The sequence below is a fragment of the Carettochelys insculpta genome, chromosome 7 (genome assembly GCF_033958435.1).
Source record: "Carettochelys insculpta isolate YL-2023 chromosome 7, ASM3395843v1, whole genome shotgun sequence".
NCBI classification, from domain to species: Eukaryota; Metazoa; Chordata; order Testudines; family Carettochelyidae; genus Carettochelys; species Carettochelys insculpta.
The window spans coordinates 30,047,995-30,062,921 of record NC_134143.1 but is presented as its reverse complement, the minus strand read 5'-3'; the positions used below and the strand labels follow the sequence as shown (position 1 = coordinate 30,062,921).

Below are 14,927 nucleotides of genomic sequence, written 5' to 3'. Positions count from 1 at the left end.
GAACAACCGGTTGAAATGGTTGTCAGCTGGGTGCTCTCAGAACACATTAAACAAGTTTCTCAGCCTCTCCTGCTACACCCTGTGCAGGGAAGCAGCCTTCATTCTGTGCAGGACAGGGCATACTGCTGTCCGCAGACATGGTCTGCACAGCCCAGCAGCCATGTATGTGTGGGGAAGCTTGATATTTTTTTTTTTTTCACCTGGCACTTCTAAGTGTCCCTGGTTGTTTACTCAGTACAGATACATCCCCACATGGAAAGGAGATCCTGGCTCTCCTGATGGATCCATGTTGGAGCTCTTTTTTTCTGAGAAATCATGGATAGATGTGATAACCATGCTGGCTAGAAAGAAAATGAATTCAAATTGCTGGTCTTCCTGTTTCCTACTTCCTACACCTCTGGAGAGCAGCAGAGGTGAAAGTGGCCAGAATGGACATATTCAGGTCATTGGAGGCTGACTTTTTTTTTTTTTTTTAAATCAGATTTTAAGTAATGCTGTTTCCACACTAGCATTAATTTGACCTAGTGAATTTTAACTTGGCGTTGACATTGCATTGGAAGGGCAAGTTGAGAAAGTTGACCTTAGTGTCCCTTAAAATCGACCTAATGGTATTTGCAGTGATGACAGGCATGCTGTAAAATTGAGTAAAGTGCCTTAAAATGGACTTTCTGCTCTAGCAAAGACAGACATAGCATATAATGAAGTACTTAGTGCCTTGTTCACATAAATGTTTATAGTCCCCGTTGGAAACTCCCCCCCCCTTTTTTTTCCCTCCAAACTAAGGATGATAATTAATAAACTACTTCAGAGCACACAAATATTTGTGTATAAACCTTTCAGCGGAGACTTAAGTAATTTTTCTGTTTTATAGTGGTTTATAATTATCTCATATGCTCCATTACTGCACATGCTTAACTTCATACGTCTTCGGAGGACAGAGGCTCCATTAAACTACATTATCTTAATCAGTTTTGAATCTGTTCTCCTTTGCTGTATATTATTCCATATTTTCTCTGTGTGGTTAAACGTCTATGGGTTTGCTTCTACAGGTACTACTTAAATCTGAAACAAGAAGAAATCATGAAAGACGTAGAAGAATATCTTCCATCAATTTCTAAATGGGCAGAAGACTTCATGTACAAACCTAGTCAAGCTAACCAAAACAAAATGCAGCTAAAACTGTAAGAAACCGTTATTTGCCCATAAAACCCTGTTGTTGTTTTTGTTATTTAGTCGCTAGCGGAATTATTTGTCTCGTTAGTTTGTTTGGATCATTTTGATTTTAAAACAGAAAACTTTATTCTTGTCTGTTTAATAGTATGAAGCTGACACATGGGTTCATTGCCTGAAAAGTTGGTCTTGTTAAACAAAGAATGACCTAGTCTGCAGTAAGCCATTTGTTTAGCTGCAATTGCATTGATTGAAAAACAATATTACAAATATTTACCGGTGTCCCTGGTGATGGAGAATGGATTTTGCAAAAATATCTCCTTTTGCTTTTAAAAAGGATTCAAGTCACAGTGTGCCACACTGGGCATTTCACAAAAGTAAAATTTTAAGCAGTGGAAGACCTAGCTTATTTGATCAATTGACAAAGCTATAAAAATTGAAAATCTGTCATCGTACTAGGTCATTGCAAAGTTGTCTTCCTGCACATGATTCCCTGCCATTTTGTCTGCCTAATAATGATCAGTCATCTGGTCCTCTGTTTCTCTCATAGTTAAATTGGCACTGCAGAAGAAAGAAAACTGTTTTTAAAATAGTATTAACTTCAGTAAACTTTTTAAAAAGATAAATATTGAAGGTCAAATAAAGCGTGTTCTTCAGAAGGAATTCATGATGCTTTGTGTTTTGCACATCCGTGACAAACATTAATTTTTTAAAATATAACTTTTTCAGGTTGAGAAATTACCACATTAGTGTACAGCAGGTCCCCGACTTACATGATTGACTTGCGCATTTTTTGCAATAATGTGAGTCGATATCGTGAGTGGTGGAGAGCTGGAAATGTGGTTCCCAGCTCCCCACCACTTGAAACTGATCAGTGCAGTAGTGCTGGTCAGTTTCCTGGCTCCTGCAAGCGGAGGGGAACTGGGAGCCAGGCTGGTTTCCAGCTCCCTGCCACTCATGGGAGCAGGGAGCCAGGCACAGCCAGCACTGGGGTAGAAAAGTGACAGGGCCCCTCCCCAACTCAGTCCAGACTTCTGCGAATTTAAGCTGCCCAGGAACGTAACTTATGCATAAGTCAGGGGTCTACTGTACGTTTGAAAGTACCCTTTTGAGATGATGCCTTATCTGTACACAGAAGGTTGCTTGAGTGGGCCTTAACATCCTAACCATCTTAAATTAATGGCTAATGACACACACACACACGTTTTTGCCATTGCAATGTACACTCACTAATAGAACTTCCCTGTGAACATTTAAATCTTTGAGACTCTCATAGATACCAGTTTAGAAACATGTAGAAATTCCTATGTGTTTTGGAAGTAGTCTTCGGGTGTTGACAGTTACATATTTCAAAATTTATTTTGCTTTCCTCATAGACCAAGTGATGGAAAAATAGAAGATCTTTCTTGTAATATTGAAGTTACAGAGTTTCTGGATATTGAGGAAAATATCTGGTCTCCCAGGTTTGGATTGAAGGGCAAGATTGATGTTACAGTTGGTGTGAAAATACACCGCAGGTGTGGAACACATTATAAGATAATGCCTTTGGAGCTCAAAACTGGCAAGGAATCAAATTCCATAGAACACAGAAGTCAGGTAAAATTTTAAATGTTCATCATTTACAGTTGTAATATAATCATAGGCACTTAATTTAATAAATTATGTCAAAACTAGTTTATATGTGATAGTTTACCATAAATGTAATCTGTATTTATGAATGATGAATTGAGCAGTGTGGAAGTGTTTACAAACTACCATCTTCAAGCAAAAGTCCAGCTTTTCATAAGGGAGTGAGGAGGTAGTCTCAGTGAATGGTCTTTACTGAGCTGTCTTTACTGCTCCTCCCAAGTTGGAAGCCAGGATCAATGTATGAAGACTGTATCTTTGACCTCTGGGGACTTGTGGATGCCTTCACAGAAGAGATAATATATCTTGAAATTTTGTTATCTTTCAGATAAGTTTTTGTGGGGCTGGGTGGGTAGCTGTCTTCATTCTTTTATAGTTGATACATCAGAAAAGCCTCTTCAGGGTCTAGAGGAAGGAAGCTATAATATTACAGAGGTGACAGTATGGGTATTTACTTCCTGCGTTGTCAACTAAATAAGCAGTTCTTAAAATTTAACTTTTTTTAGGCTATGCTTATACTACTGCAGAAGATCAACCCACTCAGGGTTTTGCTTTGCGCATGTGCAAAATGGCACTTTCTGGAGTCAGAGCCAACGCTGAAACTCCTTGCAAGTGGTGAGGATTAAGGAAGGTGGTAGACAGCAGAAACACTCCCTTCAACCTCCTTCTGTGTAGACAGACACTGAAGTCTCCTGCTAAGTCAATTTTAGCTATGCAATTGGCGTAGCTAAAATTACGTATTAGTGGTCAACTTCTATGTCTAGTACTGGCATAGCCTTCAGAGACTTTTCTTATGGAAGGAAAAAATATTTTTTTTTAATTGAAAACATCAATTAGATGCTAAGCATTTATTCTTAGTAATCTTGGCAGTGAAAAGTCTGCTTAACTGCACAATCTTAATGCATTTACTTGACTTTTGTGAATTACTTGAATATCCAAATACATGTTGATTATATTTTTAAAATCTCTTCAGGTTGTTCTGTACACCTTGTTGAACCAAGAACGAAGAGTGGATCCTGAAGCTGGATTTCTTCTTTACCTTAAAACTGGAAATATGTATCCTGTTTCTGGCGACCGTATGGATAGGAGAGGTTGTTCTCCCCAGAAACTGTGCTTAACTGTTATAATTTCTAAGAGGTTTTTTAACATTGACATTTTAGTACATTGTTCACTCTTGAAAATATTTGTACTGATTAACATATCACTTCCAGCACCTAGTAAGTAGTATTGAGATAAGCTATTTGTTTTGACAAGAGTGCTTAATCTTGCTGGAATAATTTTGGATTAAACAATACACCTCTATCAAAAGAGTCTCTTGTCATAAATACTCTTTGTGCTATGTACATGCACATTGCTTGGAACCCCAGATTATTAATTGAATGTTCTGTTGCTAACCCTGAAAGATTAACTTGTATATGTTCTTTTTTTCCTCGACAGAATTAATAAAGCTAAGAAACCAACTGGCCTTCTATTTATTCCACAGTGTGTGTACATCTGTGCCAGGAAATAAGCAAACACAACTTGTGTCTTTTCCTCCTTTAATTGATGACAGTTGGGCCTGTAAATATTGCCCACAAATGCACAACTGCTTTCTTTATAGCAGGTAAAAGAAACTTTCAGACTTTGGATTGTCAGTGCATTAAAAAATCCAACAAATTAATACTAATCAGTTTTGGATTTTCTATGGTAATTTCATAGCTTTGATTAACACTTGCCCTTTGTATGCAGTGACTCTCTCCAAAGATGAGTTTTGATCCGTTGATTCCTCCCCAATCCTAACAATTTAAGAACCCATTCCTGCACAGGTTTAGCCATTTCACCTGTGTAGAAGTTGACTGGCACAGAGTAATTACACCTGAATGACACTGACATGGGGAGCTATGCAGCTGTAACTATTCTGCTGGAGATAGAGTAGCCAATTTTACTGCATAGGATGAAGTAAACTCGTCATTAAGGGTTTTTTCTAAGTTTTGTGGTTTCCCTCCCCCGCGCCCCGTGCTTAATTTTAAAAGCTGAATTTTTAATAAGAAACTATGTGGATTTGTTTTTTTTTTCTCCCCCTCCCCATATTGTACTTCATATTTTTTTTATCACGCTGTTTTCCAACCTTTTCAGTAACACAGCAGACTTCAGTCAGACAAGCAATGCTGTGCCACACCTGCTTTTTTTCAGCTGAATTGATTGATCATAAATATCACATTTACTAAGGTTACATTCTTACTAGAAAGGTTTGCCACATAGTATTGCATACAACAAGCTAGACAAAGATCAAATGCATTAATGTTCCAAATCCATCACAGAATACACTGATTTAGTGAGCACAGACACATTTTCAAAATCTGCTCAATGCCATCCCTAGGGATGTTGAGTAAACGAGTAACCACTGAAAGCAGGCTCCCCTGCTGTCAGCCTATTCGAGCCAGGATGCAGCATTTAAATTGTGTCCCAGTTCCAACAGGCTCCCGCACTCCTTTGCTCCCTCTTGCTGGAGCAGGGAGTGGGAGTGTGCTCCCTGCTATCTTGTTCAGACCGAGAAGCAGCATTTCAGCTACCTCCCTGTGTAAATAGGGTCCTGCGTGGTCAATATTTTCACCCTTATGGTGGCTCTGCACAGAACCACAATGGGGGGAAATTGATGAAATTTCATAGCACATTTGGACAGATGTGTGTAATGGCATGCTGCTTGAAAACCACGGTTTATCAGGGTAAAACATGAATACAATTCACGGCTGCCTTAGAGATTAAAAAAAATTACAAAATTATGATGATTCATTTATATATTAATTACAATGGTTTACTTATGTATTAATTTTTTAGATAATTTAGTTCCCTTATGAATATAGGGTGTAAGAGAGTAGGAGGCATTAAAAGGAGATGATACCTAAACATAGTGGCTAAAATTGCTGTGTAAATTGTGAGACGATCTAGCTCCAGATTTCTAGACGCAATAGGATTTCTATATTTAACTCACGTATATGCCTGTGATATTTTCCTTTTTGTATTCAGTCCGGTTGTATCATCCAGTAAAGGCAATCATAAAATTACTTTGATGTTTTTAGTTACATTAAACATTTTCTTTCAGAAGTGATATTTTCACACAAAACAATACCAAAAAGTCTTCAGGAACCAATTTTAATTGTTATGTAAACATATATGTATGCTTATGTGGTTAAGACAAATTGATGCTATATTAATAAATAAAAGTCTTCAGATTCTTAACACATGGTTCATTTTGTAGAGCTAGCATTCTTTATGTAGAAGGCAGAAAATAATATGCTTCAGTTATTGAAATAAGCCGTGACCTTTCCACCTGTGAAAACTCAAAATTATTACCAGGGGACATCTAGTCACTAATATGAGAGTATAAATGGAAATCAGGCATAGGAACAGGTTCTGTACTGGGAATTTCATGCCCACATAAATATTTAGAATTGGATGCTCTTCCCCTAAGTTTGATTTGTTCAAGTAGTTATTTTCTTTTGCTGTGTAGAGTCTATTGAATTTATTAACCATATGTAAAAGAAAAGATGGGAAAGAGATACTAATTTGATGCTTTTTGTCCATTTTTAGAGCTGTAGAGCAAAAGATGGATAAAGACCTTATTCCTCCTTCTCTAGTACCTGTTATTGAAAAAGAGACCCAGCATTTGAAACTGTCTCACTTGCAGTATTTCAGCCTGTGGTATCTGATGTTAACCTTGGAGTGTCACTATGGAGCAGGCAAAAAGGAATGTAAAAATATATGGCTGATGCCTGCTTCAGAAAGGTAAGATGGGCACTTGTCTGTGGGCACTTGTTATCCCCTTGTTTTTTTTGTAACTCATTGGCTGTGTCTGCACTTGCATGCCTCTTTCGAAAGAGGTATGCAATGAGGGAAATTGAAAATGCAAATGAGGTGCAGATTTACATATCTGGCACCTAATTTGCATTTTTGAAAGGGCTTCTTTCAAAAGAAGAAAAGCAGGGTAGAGGCAGCTCTTTCGAAGGTAAACCCACTCTTCAAAAGAACTCTTCCCATTTTTTTTATGGAAAGAAGTGTCCTTTCAAAAGAGCTACGTCTACACTGCTTTTCTTCTTTTGAAAGAATAGGCAAATGAGGTGTGAGATATGCAAATCTGCATCTCATTTGCATTTTGATTTCCCTCATTTACATGCCAAGTAGATTTGGTATTGTAGTACCAGCAATCTATTGTAAGGTGCTTCTCTAGGGGAGGAAGGAAGTTATGCCTTGTAGCCATATTTTACCAAAAAAAAAAAAAATAAAAGGGTAATGCTTTCACTAGTCTCACCTCACTAGTGTATGGATGGATATTGTCTGTACCCCAGCTCATTTTTGTATCTCCCTGGATTAAGGTTTTTGACAGGATGTAGTCTGTTCTGGGCTCTATTGCTACTTCAGGCTGCTCCACAGATGGCTGAAAATGGACGGAGGAGTCCATTTCGTGTTTAAATTCTCACCAGCAGCCATCTATAACTTTATGGGTGAAATATAGTAAGATACTGTTTCTGTGACAGATGGGCAGTCATAATTACCTGTTACCATTGAAAGTCTAAAAATCAAACTTACATATTAATAAGATGATCTTATGTTTCAAAATTTAATACTTAAGACTTACCTTGAATAATCTCCACTGTGTTGAGAATCTGTACATCACTTTTATCTGGGAGTTTCACAAGACAATTCATGAACTTTTTATTTTGAAGCGCATATATAGTTTGTTTTTTTTTTTGTTGTTGTTTTTGTTTTTTTTTTTGTTTTTTTTTTTTAAGGCTAGAATCTAGGCTAACCTGTATAATACACACCATGGAATTTCATCAGTTAATTTCTTCTTTAAGACAATAACTTATGATTGAGTATATATTTTAGAAAGATATTCTGTCCTGAATTGATTAGTTTTAGAACATAATATATTTGTTTTCAAAAGACTGCCAATATGAGCAAAGAAAACTAATATAAGAAATAGTGTACTACTATTAAACTTTAATGATAAAAAGGCAGCTTACACTTTATTTTTATGTATTCAAAGAGAAAAGGCTGGAGACTGCATTGGAAATATGATTAGAGTTGAACATGTACAGGAAACTTCTGATGGAGAATATCTACATTATTTCCAGCGTAAAAATGGTATCATGCCTGCAACAAACCTGTTGGCAGGAGACAGAATTGTTGTGAGTGGAGAAAACAAATTACTTGGCTTGTCTTCTGGCTATGTTAAAGAGGTCAATGAGACAAAAATTTCCTGTTTATTGGACAGGTAATATAAACAGAAATGAAAACATGGTGGTTTGAAAAGAAGAGTGTGCGTGTCTTTCAAATTTTTGTAACATTTTAGGGAAGCTTATAACATAAAATTAATTACTCTCTCTCTTTTTAGGTATAACCTAATGCCCACCATCATAAAAAAACAAAATAAAAAAACCCACACTGAATTCAAATTGCAAAACTTGGGCAAGGTGTGGGAATCTGCATGTATGTGTTTGTTATATTTTCTCAGGGAGCTATCAACCAATTTATCTAGGCTGTTTTCTGATAAGCAAAATGTTACAGCCTGTTTCAAAGCTCCATCTATTGGACAACAGAATGAGATGCTATTCATAGACTAGTATCGGAGACTGACGCATCTGATGAAGCAGGTCTTTGCCCATGAAAGCTTATGTTCCAAAATATCTGTTAGACTATAAGGTGCCACAGGACTTTTTGTTGTATTCCTAAATTGTGTGGTTTTTTTGATTATCCCTTTTTCTTGAATTTAGTAGTGTTGGATTGTTGTAATGGGGGGTTCTGAAAGACAATTGAATGAAATTGTAAATCCTACACGATGGAAACCACCTCAAGCCAGAAGAAGCTTCCACGCTCCTAAACCTCTAGTTCTTTTACCCCTACTTGAATACTCATGAAATGGATACCACTGCTGATTTTAAATCATCAGGCTTCAGAGGTCTTGCCTTGCTCACATGAATAGGAGTACTTTAGTCCTTCTGGGAACTATTATTTCAGGCTGCCTACATACATCAGACAGCAACCTATAGTAGTATGTCTATGAGCAATAAGCAGAGTGAAATCAAAAGTGATTATATGCCTGCTTATTATTCCTATTGTGTCTTTCAGGAACTTGTCTAAGCTCCCTAAGAACACTATATTTAGGTTAGATCATGAAGAAGGAATGTCTGGCATTGATGCCCCCCTAAGAAATCTTTCTAAACTGATGGAGAATTCTTCTGCTAGGTTTGTAGAACTAAATTATTTTCAAATTTTGTTTACTGACAGTATAAATATTCTCAGTGATAGTAATTTTGTCTAATTTTTTTTCCTTCTTCCTAGTGAAAAGCTTCGTAACTTAATAATTGACTTCCACAGACCACAGTTCATTCAGCACTTGAGCTCTGTTCTTCCTCCTGAAGCAAAGGAAACTGTTGCAAACATTTTAAAGGGTATAAATTATATTGAACTCATAGTAGCAGCATGTATCCTTTGGTATCAAATAGTATGAGGTGTTTTTTTAAATCCCTCTCCTCTCCTGGCGATGGTTAATGAGATATTGATCACTTCACCGTCTTTATTTTTTGAATTCCTTTTCATATGAATTGACTGACATTCATCTATTTAGAAATATACATTGATGACAAAGCACCTGGCACTTTACATCAGTAACGTGTGATTCTTTGCACTTTAAGGTTCAGATCTCAGATCAGTTTCAACTTCCCCTTATTTCTGCTATTGAATTAGCCATACATCAGTAAAAAGGTGTTCATTTCTTGGAGTTTAAACTTTTGATTTCTTCCTCTTGTTGAGTGTTGGAGACAGCAGCTTCAAGCAGAACCACTGTTAAGGTGGGGCAAAGGAAGTTGTCTGGGGCCTGGCAATTTAAAAGGCCCCAGTTATGCAGCAGCAGTGGCTAAAGCTCCAGACTTTACATTGCGGCTGTAAACCTGTGCAGTGTGTGCTAGGTGGGGGAGGCTAAACCCCCCTCCATGCCTTCTGTCTTCAGGCCCTGCCCTTTCCAGGGTCCCAGAGCCAAGGCCCTTCCCCAACCTAGCCCAAGGCCCGGCAAAGTCTGTCAATATCAAGAGACATTTATCTTATACTCTATGCGCTGCAAAAAGGGTCTTTTTAGTGTAAGTGAGAACAAATAACAAATATGACCCAGTAGATTCTAGCTGCCATTGGGGGGAGGGGGCGCAGAGAGAGAGGAAAAGAGAGAAGTTTGTTGAATAACTTGGCCCCAAATCATACGAGGTTTACTAGACCATAACTGACTCCTGAAGCAAATATGTAGCTACAGTGAAGCATAGAGTTAGTGTTATGTATTTGTAGCAGTCCTCCCCAGTGTTTTTCAGGGGTAGGTGTATATGTGGTAGTAATCTAGTCCAGAGGCCAAAAAAAAAAATTGTGGTGAGGTGTCCATTAGATAGGAACAGGCATATCTTCCTGGCTGATGGTAGGGGGAACAGGAGAAAGAACTGGGTTATCCAGAAGTAGTAATAGGTCAAAAATTAAGTTCCCATTAAGTTCTGTACAGGGGCTTAGGGCTGTAGTGGGGAGCAATGCCTCTCTACAAGCCTTGAAGCTGCAGTGGTGGGCTGGGAGGCAACTCTCTCTGGCCCCAGCAGGGAGCACCCACAGCTGGCAGGGAAACACCTCTGTCCACTGGCCCAAGCAGGAAGTCGCCATAGCAGCTCGAACATTTCTGTGCTGGGGCTGACAGGGAGAGGGACCAGCAGGGTGGGGCCCCTTTGCATATCTGCACAGCTCCCTGCTGGGTCCAGTGGGGAAGCAGCAAACACATGAGGTCCAGCTCCTGCTTGGGGGTGGGCAGGGGGACAATGGGGCTCTGTGTGCCATGGAACCTCACTGGGGATGGGGGTGCACCTTGGAATTGGACCTGCTGGCTGCTTCTAAAGCATAGCGTGGCCTCCCAGGGCAGGCAGGAACCTGGCAGCCTGCCTGGGCACTGCTGACCAGGAGCCACCCAGGTAAACATGAGCTCCAACCCCTGCCTAACCTTGAGCCATCTCCTGCACTCTAAACCCTTCATCCTGAGCCCCACTCCAAAGCCCACACCTCCAGTCCAGTGCCCCTATCGCCTTCTGCATTCTAACCACCAGCCCTGACCCCACTTCCCAAACTTGGAGATCCCTTTTGCATTCTGCACGGGAGTTCAATTGACTGCTGGACCTCTGCTCCTCCACCTCTTACTGTTAGTCCAGAAATTAGCTCAGTTCATGGAATGTGCTGCCTTCTGGCTGGTGTCTCACCTCATCTTTACTCTGCTGTCTCCATCCTCTGATTCTGGAACCACTTTGTGCCCTAGACTGTGGTACTCTTTTCAGGACATTACCCTCTGTCAGTGCCCACCACTCCATTCTTGTCCCCTTCTGGAGGTGTTAGTAGTCCTCAGTTGACACGCATGCCACCCTGGCCAACTGCAACCCCAAAGTCTAGTTCCTTGACTCATAGGCAAGTTGCAGTCTGCATAGGCAATGTGCCAGTGTGGGCACGTGTGATGGAAAGTGGGGACCCAGGCCTTCTCAGTACTCAGGGGCATTCTGATGGCAGCCTTATCCTGCCTTCCTTTACTCCCTTGACTGCTCCTGTTTCTGGGCCACTTCTGTGACCCTGGCAACTTCCTGGGCCTTGTATCAAGGCCTACAGCCTAACTGGTATTAGGCTGGCACTTGTCTCCAGCTCCCCTGAACTTGCCCATCACTACTTTCCCCAGGTGCTGCTGATTCCCTCCCTATTGAGGCCCAGTGTGAGTAAGCTCCCCTCAGCTTTGCAGCCCTTTTATAGGGCCCAACCAGTCCCTGGTTGTCTGCGTCTCATGCTGATTGGCCCAGCATGTGCGGGCTACCTTTGGCCTGCTTGTAACCTTCTCCATGCTGCAGTGGGCTACAGCAGTCTTATGCTTCCCAAACCTCTCACACTGGCCTACCCCAGCATCCTCATTCCCTCTTACACACCAACCTCTACCTTAAGTTGCAGCCCTCTCCTGTATTCTGAATTCTGCAGCCCCACCAGCCTAGATCTCTTGTACTTGAGCCTCCCTCATCCTTGGCCCCACCCAGAGCCTGCATCCCCAGCCAAAATCCTCACACACCTGCACTCTGACCCTCTGCTTAAGGCTTTAGACACACTTCTACGTTCAGAATGCCTTTGTCCCACTCTCGCCATGTGAATTTATGTGCACCAACATATAGAGGTGATGTGCTGCACATTACCTCCACATTGATGCACATACCAAAATTAATTCTGCTCAGCAGTGAGGAAAAAAGAGAGAACACTGGTCAACAATGACTCTTAAAAAGCAATGAGGGGTCCTGTGGCACCTTATAGACTAAGAGAAATGTATGAGCATAAGCTTTCGTGGGCAAAGACCCACTTCGTCACCTGCATCTGATGAAGTGGGTCTTTGCCCACGAAAGCTTATGCTCATACATTTCTCTTAGTCTATAAGGTGCCTCAGGACCGCTTGTTGCTTTTGCAGATCCAGACTAACATGGCTACCCGTCTGAAAGACTCTTAAGACTACTAAATAATACTGGTCAAATTTGAAGATAATGACTTCTAGTAGAAAATGCACCTAAAACATCTGCCTACTAGCTTAAACATTACCTCCTGCTTATCCATTTCAGTTGAGTTTTATTTGAGCTTAATCTAGGGTGGCTGGCTAAGACCTGTTCTCTACTGGGAAACTCAGATCTGTTCTAATATTTCTCTTAAAAAGATGCAGCCCAGAGCATTATTGTGTTTCATCTAGAAGCAATGCATACATGTTGAACAAGTGTCAACAATGCAGAAACTTGTACTTGAGATCTTGTGCAAAGGAAGAGAGGACCCTTTGGGAGGAACAATTTTAAAGCTATTATTAGTTTACTCTTGGCTGGAGCCTGGATAGACAATGAATAACTTTTTAACCTATGTTTCAGTTTTTTTTAAATGAACTCTTTTAGATACTTTTTATATATTAAAATCATTATCAAAACTTGTATTTAGCGGCGTATAATTTATCTCTGTTATGAGGGATCTATAGTAAGGAGAAGTAGTACTTTAGATTGCAGATAGGATTAACTACAAATATTTTTTGTTTTCTAATTCAAGGTCTGAATAAGCCTCAGAAACAGGCAATGAAACAAGTGCTCCTTTCAAAAGATTACACGCTCATCGTGGGCATGCCTGGAACAGGAAAAACTACTACCATATGTGCTCTAGTAAGATCATAATGTGACTTAATATTGGAAGAAAATTGTTAATTTAAAGGCTTAGAGGGCAAGAATTAAGTAAGCTGTATAAGAAGCATCCTTTTCCCAACTGAGGTTTATACAGGATTGCTGTTTATGACATTCAAATTGGAAAAAAATTGGAGCCAGCTTTACAGAGAATATTTAATGTGATATTCTGTGATTTAATACAGATCACCAGAAATCTTGACGTTGTCCCCTGGTGTGCTGATGAAGCAGTGATGCCTGCCTTCCTGCTCTCTGGGGCTCCCCACCACCCTGTCCTGCTGAGCCAAAAGTGCTGCTTTTCCCCAGCAAATGCACAGAACTGGGGAAACCGCCCTTCTGTAGAACAACAGATGTTGAACTCTGGGAGGGCTCAGCACCCAGGAAATCAACCCCTAAAATGAACCTAAACCCAAAATAAATCCATCTTACGCTGAGAAAAGGTTTTACACAGAGAAGGCTCATAAGGTCTGCTCCTTTTATTAGTGAAAGGGAGATATGCACAATTGTTGCTCTCCTTCCAGGTAACAGTTATTTACACTGGGCTTGATAATAAACAAAGCTGCCTTTATTAAGCATAAAAAAGTAGGATTTAAGTGGTTGCAGGTGAAAACAGTGAGATGAACTTAAGTTATAAGTTTAAAATAAAACATGCCAGCTAATTCTAATTTCATAAGAAACTTGTTATGTACAAATTCTTACCCTAAACACGGCTACCCATCTGATACTTACCCTAAACAGTTGTTCCAAACATTCTTTCACAAACTAAGCAGCCTCCGTTCTTGGACCCTATCCTTCTGCCTGTTTAGCAGGCATCCTAGGTAGAAAATGGGGGTCTCTTGTTTGACCACTGCCCCAATTGTTTATTCCCTACCCCTTATATCTCTTTGGCCCCAGGTGGAAATTCTTTATGCTCAGTTGAAACTTTCCTCACCTTGAGTGGGAAATAACCTGATCTAAAATGGTTTCAGTGTCAGGGGCCTGGCCATATGTCTTCTCTAGAACCAACCCCAGTTTGTGTTTTACGGGACAGACAAGACTATTCACAAGTTGTTGAGTTGATCACAGACCCATTAAGTTTCTGGAGCATCAATAATGTACCTCATTAGCACATTTAGAATTATAAACTGATCCATACTTCCTATTTCTAACTTCACGTACAAAAATGATACATGCACAAATGTAGGATATACCTGTTCAAACAATTATAACATTTAAAATTGATTTACTGCATGTGATATTTTGTCTAAAGTATCTACAAGTTATGCATCTTCATATTCATGAGTCAGTTTTCATAAAGCATGGGGGGCATGACAATTAACACTAGTAGAATGACAAAGTATATCCCATGGTGTGGTGTAGTTTGGTTTGGTTTGGTTTGGTTTGGTTTTGATCCCCTCCAGAACTCCCTTTCTGGGAATAGGTGATGATGTAATGATCACTTTACAATATTCTAATGCTGCTAAAATCCTTTGGCACCAGAATATAATAAAATATTCCAGTTTTGAAGCCTATCTGTGGTTTAGAAAAAAAGACTTTTATTAGCAGCAGATCTGGAGTGAGAGAGAACCTAATGTTTGTCTCTATTGGGATTTTTATGCAGCTTAATTACCCTTTTAAGAAACGAATTACAGGTTGTACCTCCCTCATCTGGCAATCTTGGGGACTGAGTGGTCCTGAACAATGAGATTTGCCAGATGAGAGCAAGTCAGGCCCCAGGGTGCCTGGAGGGGGCTCCTGCAGGGCTCCCCCACAGGGCTGCCAGCAGGTCTCAGTGCCCCACCCAGCTCCTCATGGCGCAGGGCTGCCAAGCTTCCTCCCCGGCCCGGCCAGGGTCCCCCTGGCTACAGAGGTGCTGTCTGGGTTCCCTGCTGCAGGACTGCCAGGGTTCTCTAGCTTGGCTGGAAT

General features: G+C 40.2%; 1 protein-coding gene across 1 annotated transcript in view; it reads left to right on the top strand.

The window, feature by feature from the left end:
- The window catches only part of DNA2 (DNA replication helicase/nuclease 2), a 45,419-nt gene that overhangs the window by 20,796 nt on the left and 9,696 nt on the right, over positions 1-14,927 (top strand). The window contains exons 5-13 of the mRNA XM_074999588.1: positions 1,050-1,181; positions 2,547-2,766; positions 3,770-3,887; positions 4,234-4,399; positions 6,367-6,561; positions 7,823-8,050; positions 8,905-9,021; positions 9,118-9,227; positions 12,895-13,004. Coding sequence (XP_074855689.1) covers positions 1,050-1,181; positions 2,547-2,766; positions 3,770-3,887; positions 4,234-4,399; positions 6,367-6,561; positions 7,823-8,050; positions 8,905-9,021; positions 9,118-9,227; positions 12,895-13,004 — 1,396 coding nt within the window. The remainder of the gene's footprint in view (positions 1-1,049; positions 1,182-2,546; positions 2,767-3,769; positions 3,888-4,233; positions 4,400-6,366; positions 6,562-7,822; positions 8,051-8,904; positions 9,022-9,117; positions 9,228-12,894; positions 13,005-14,927) is intronic.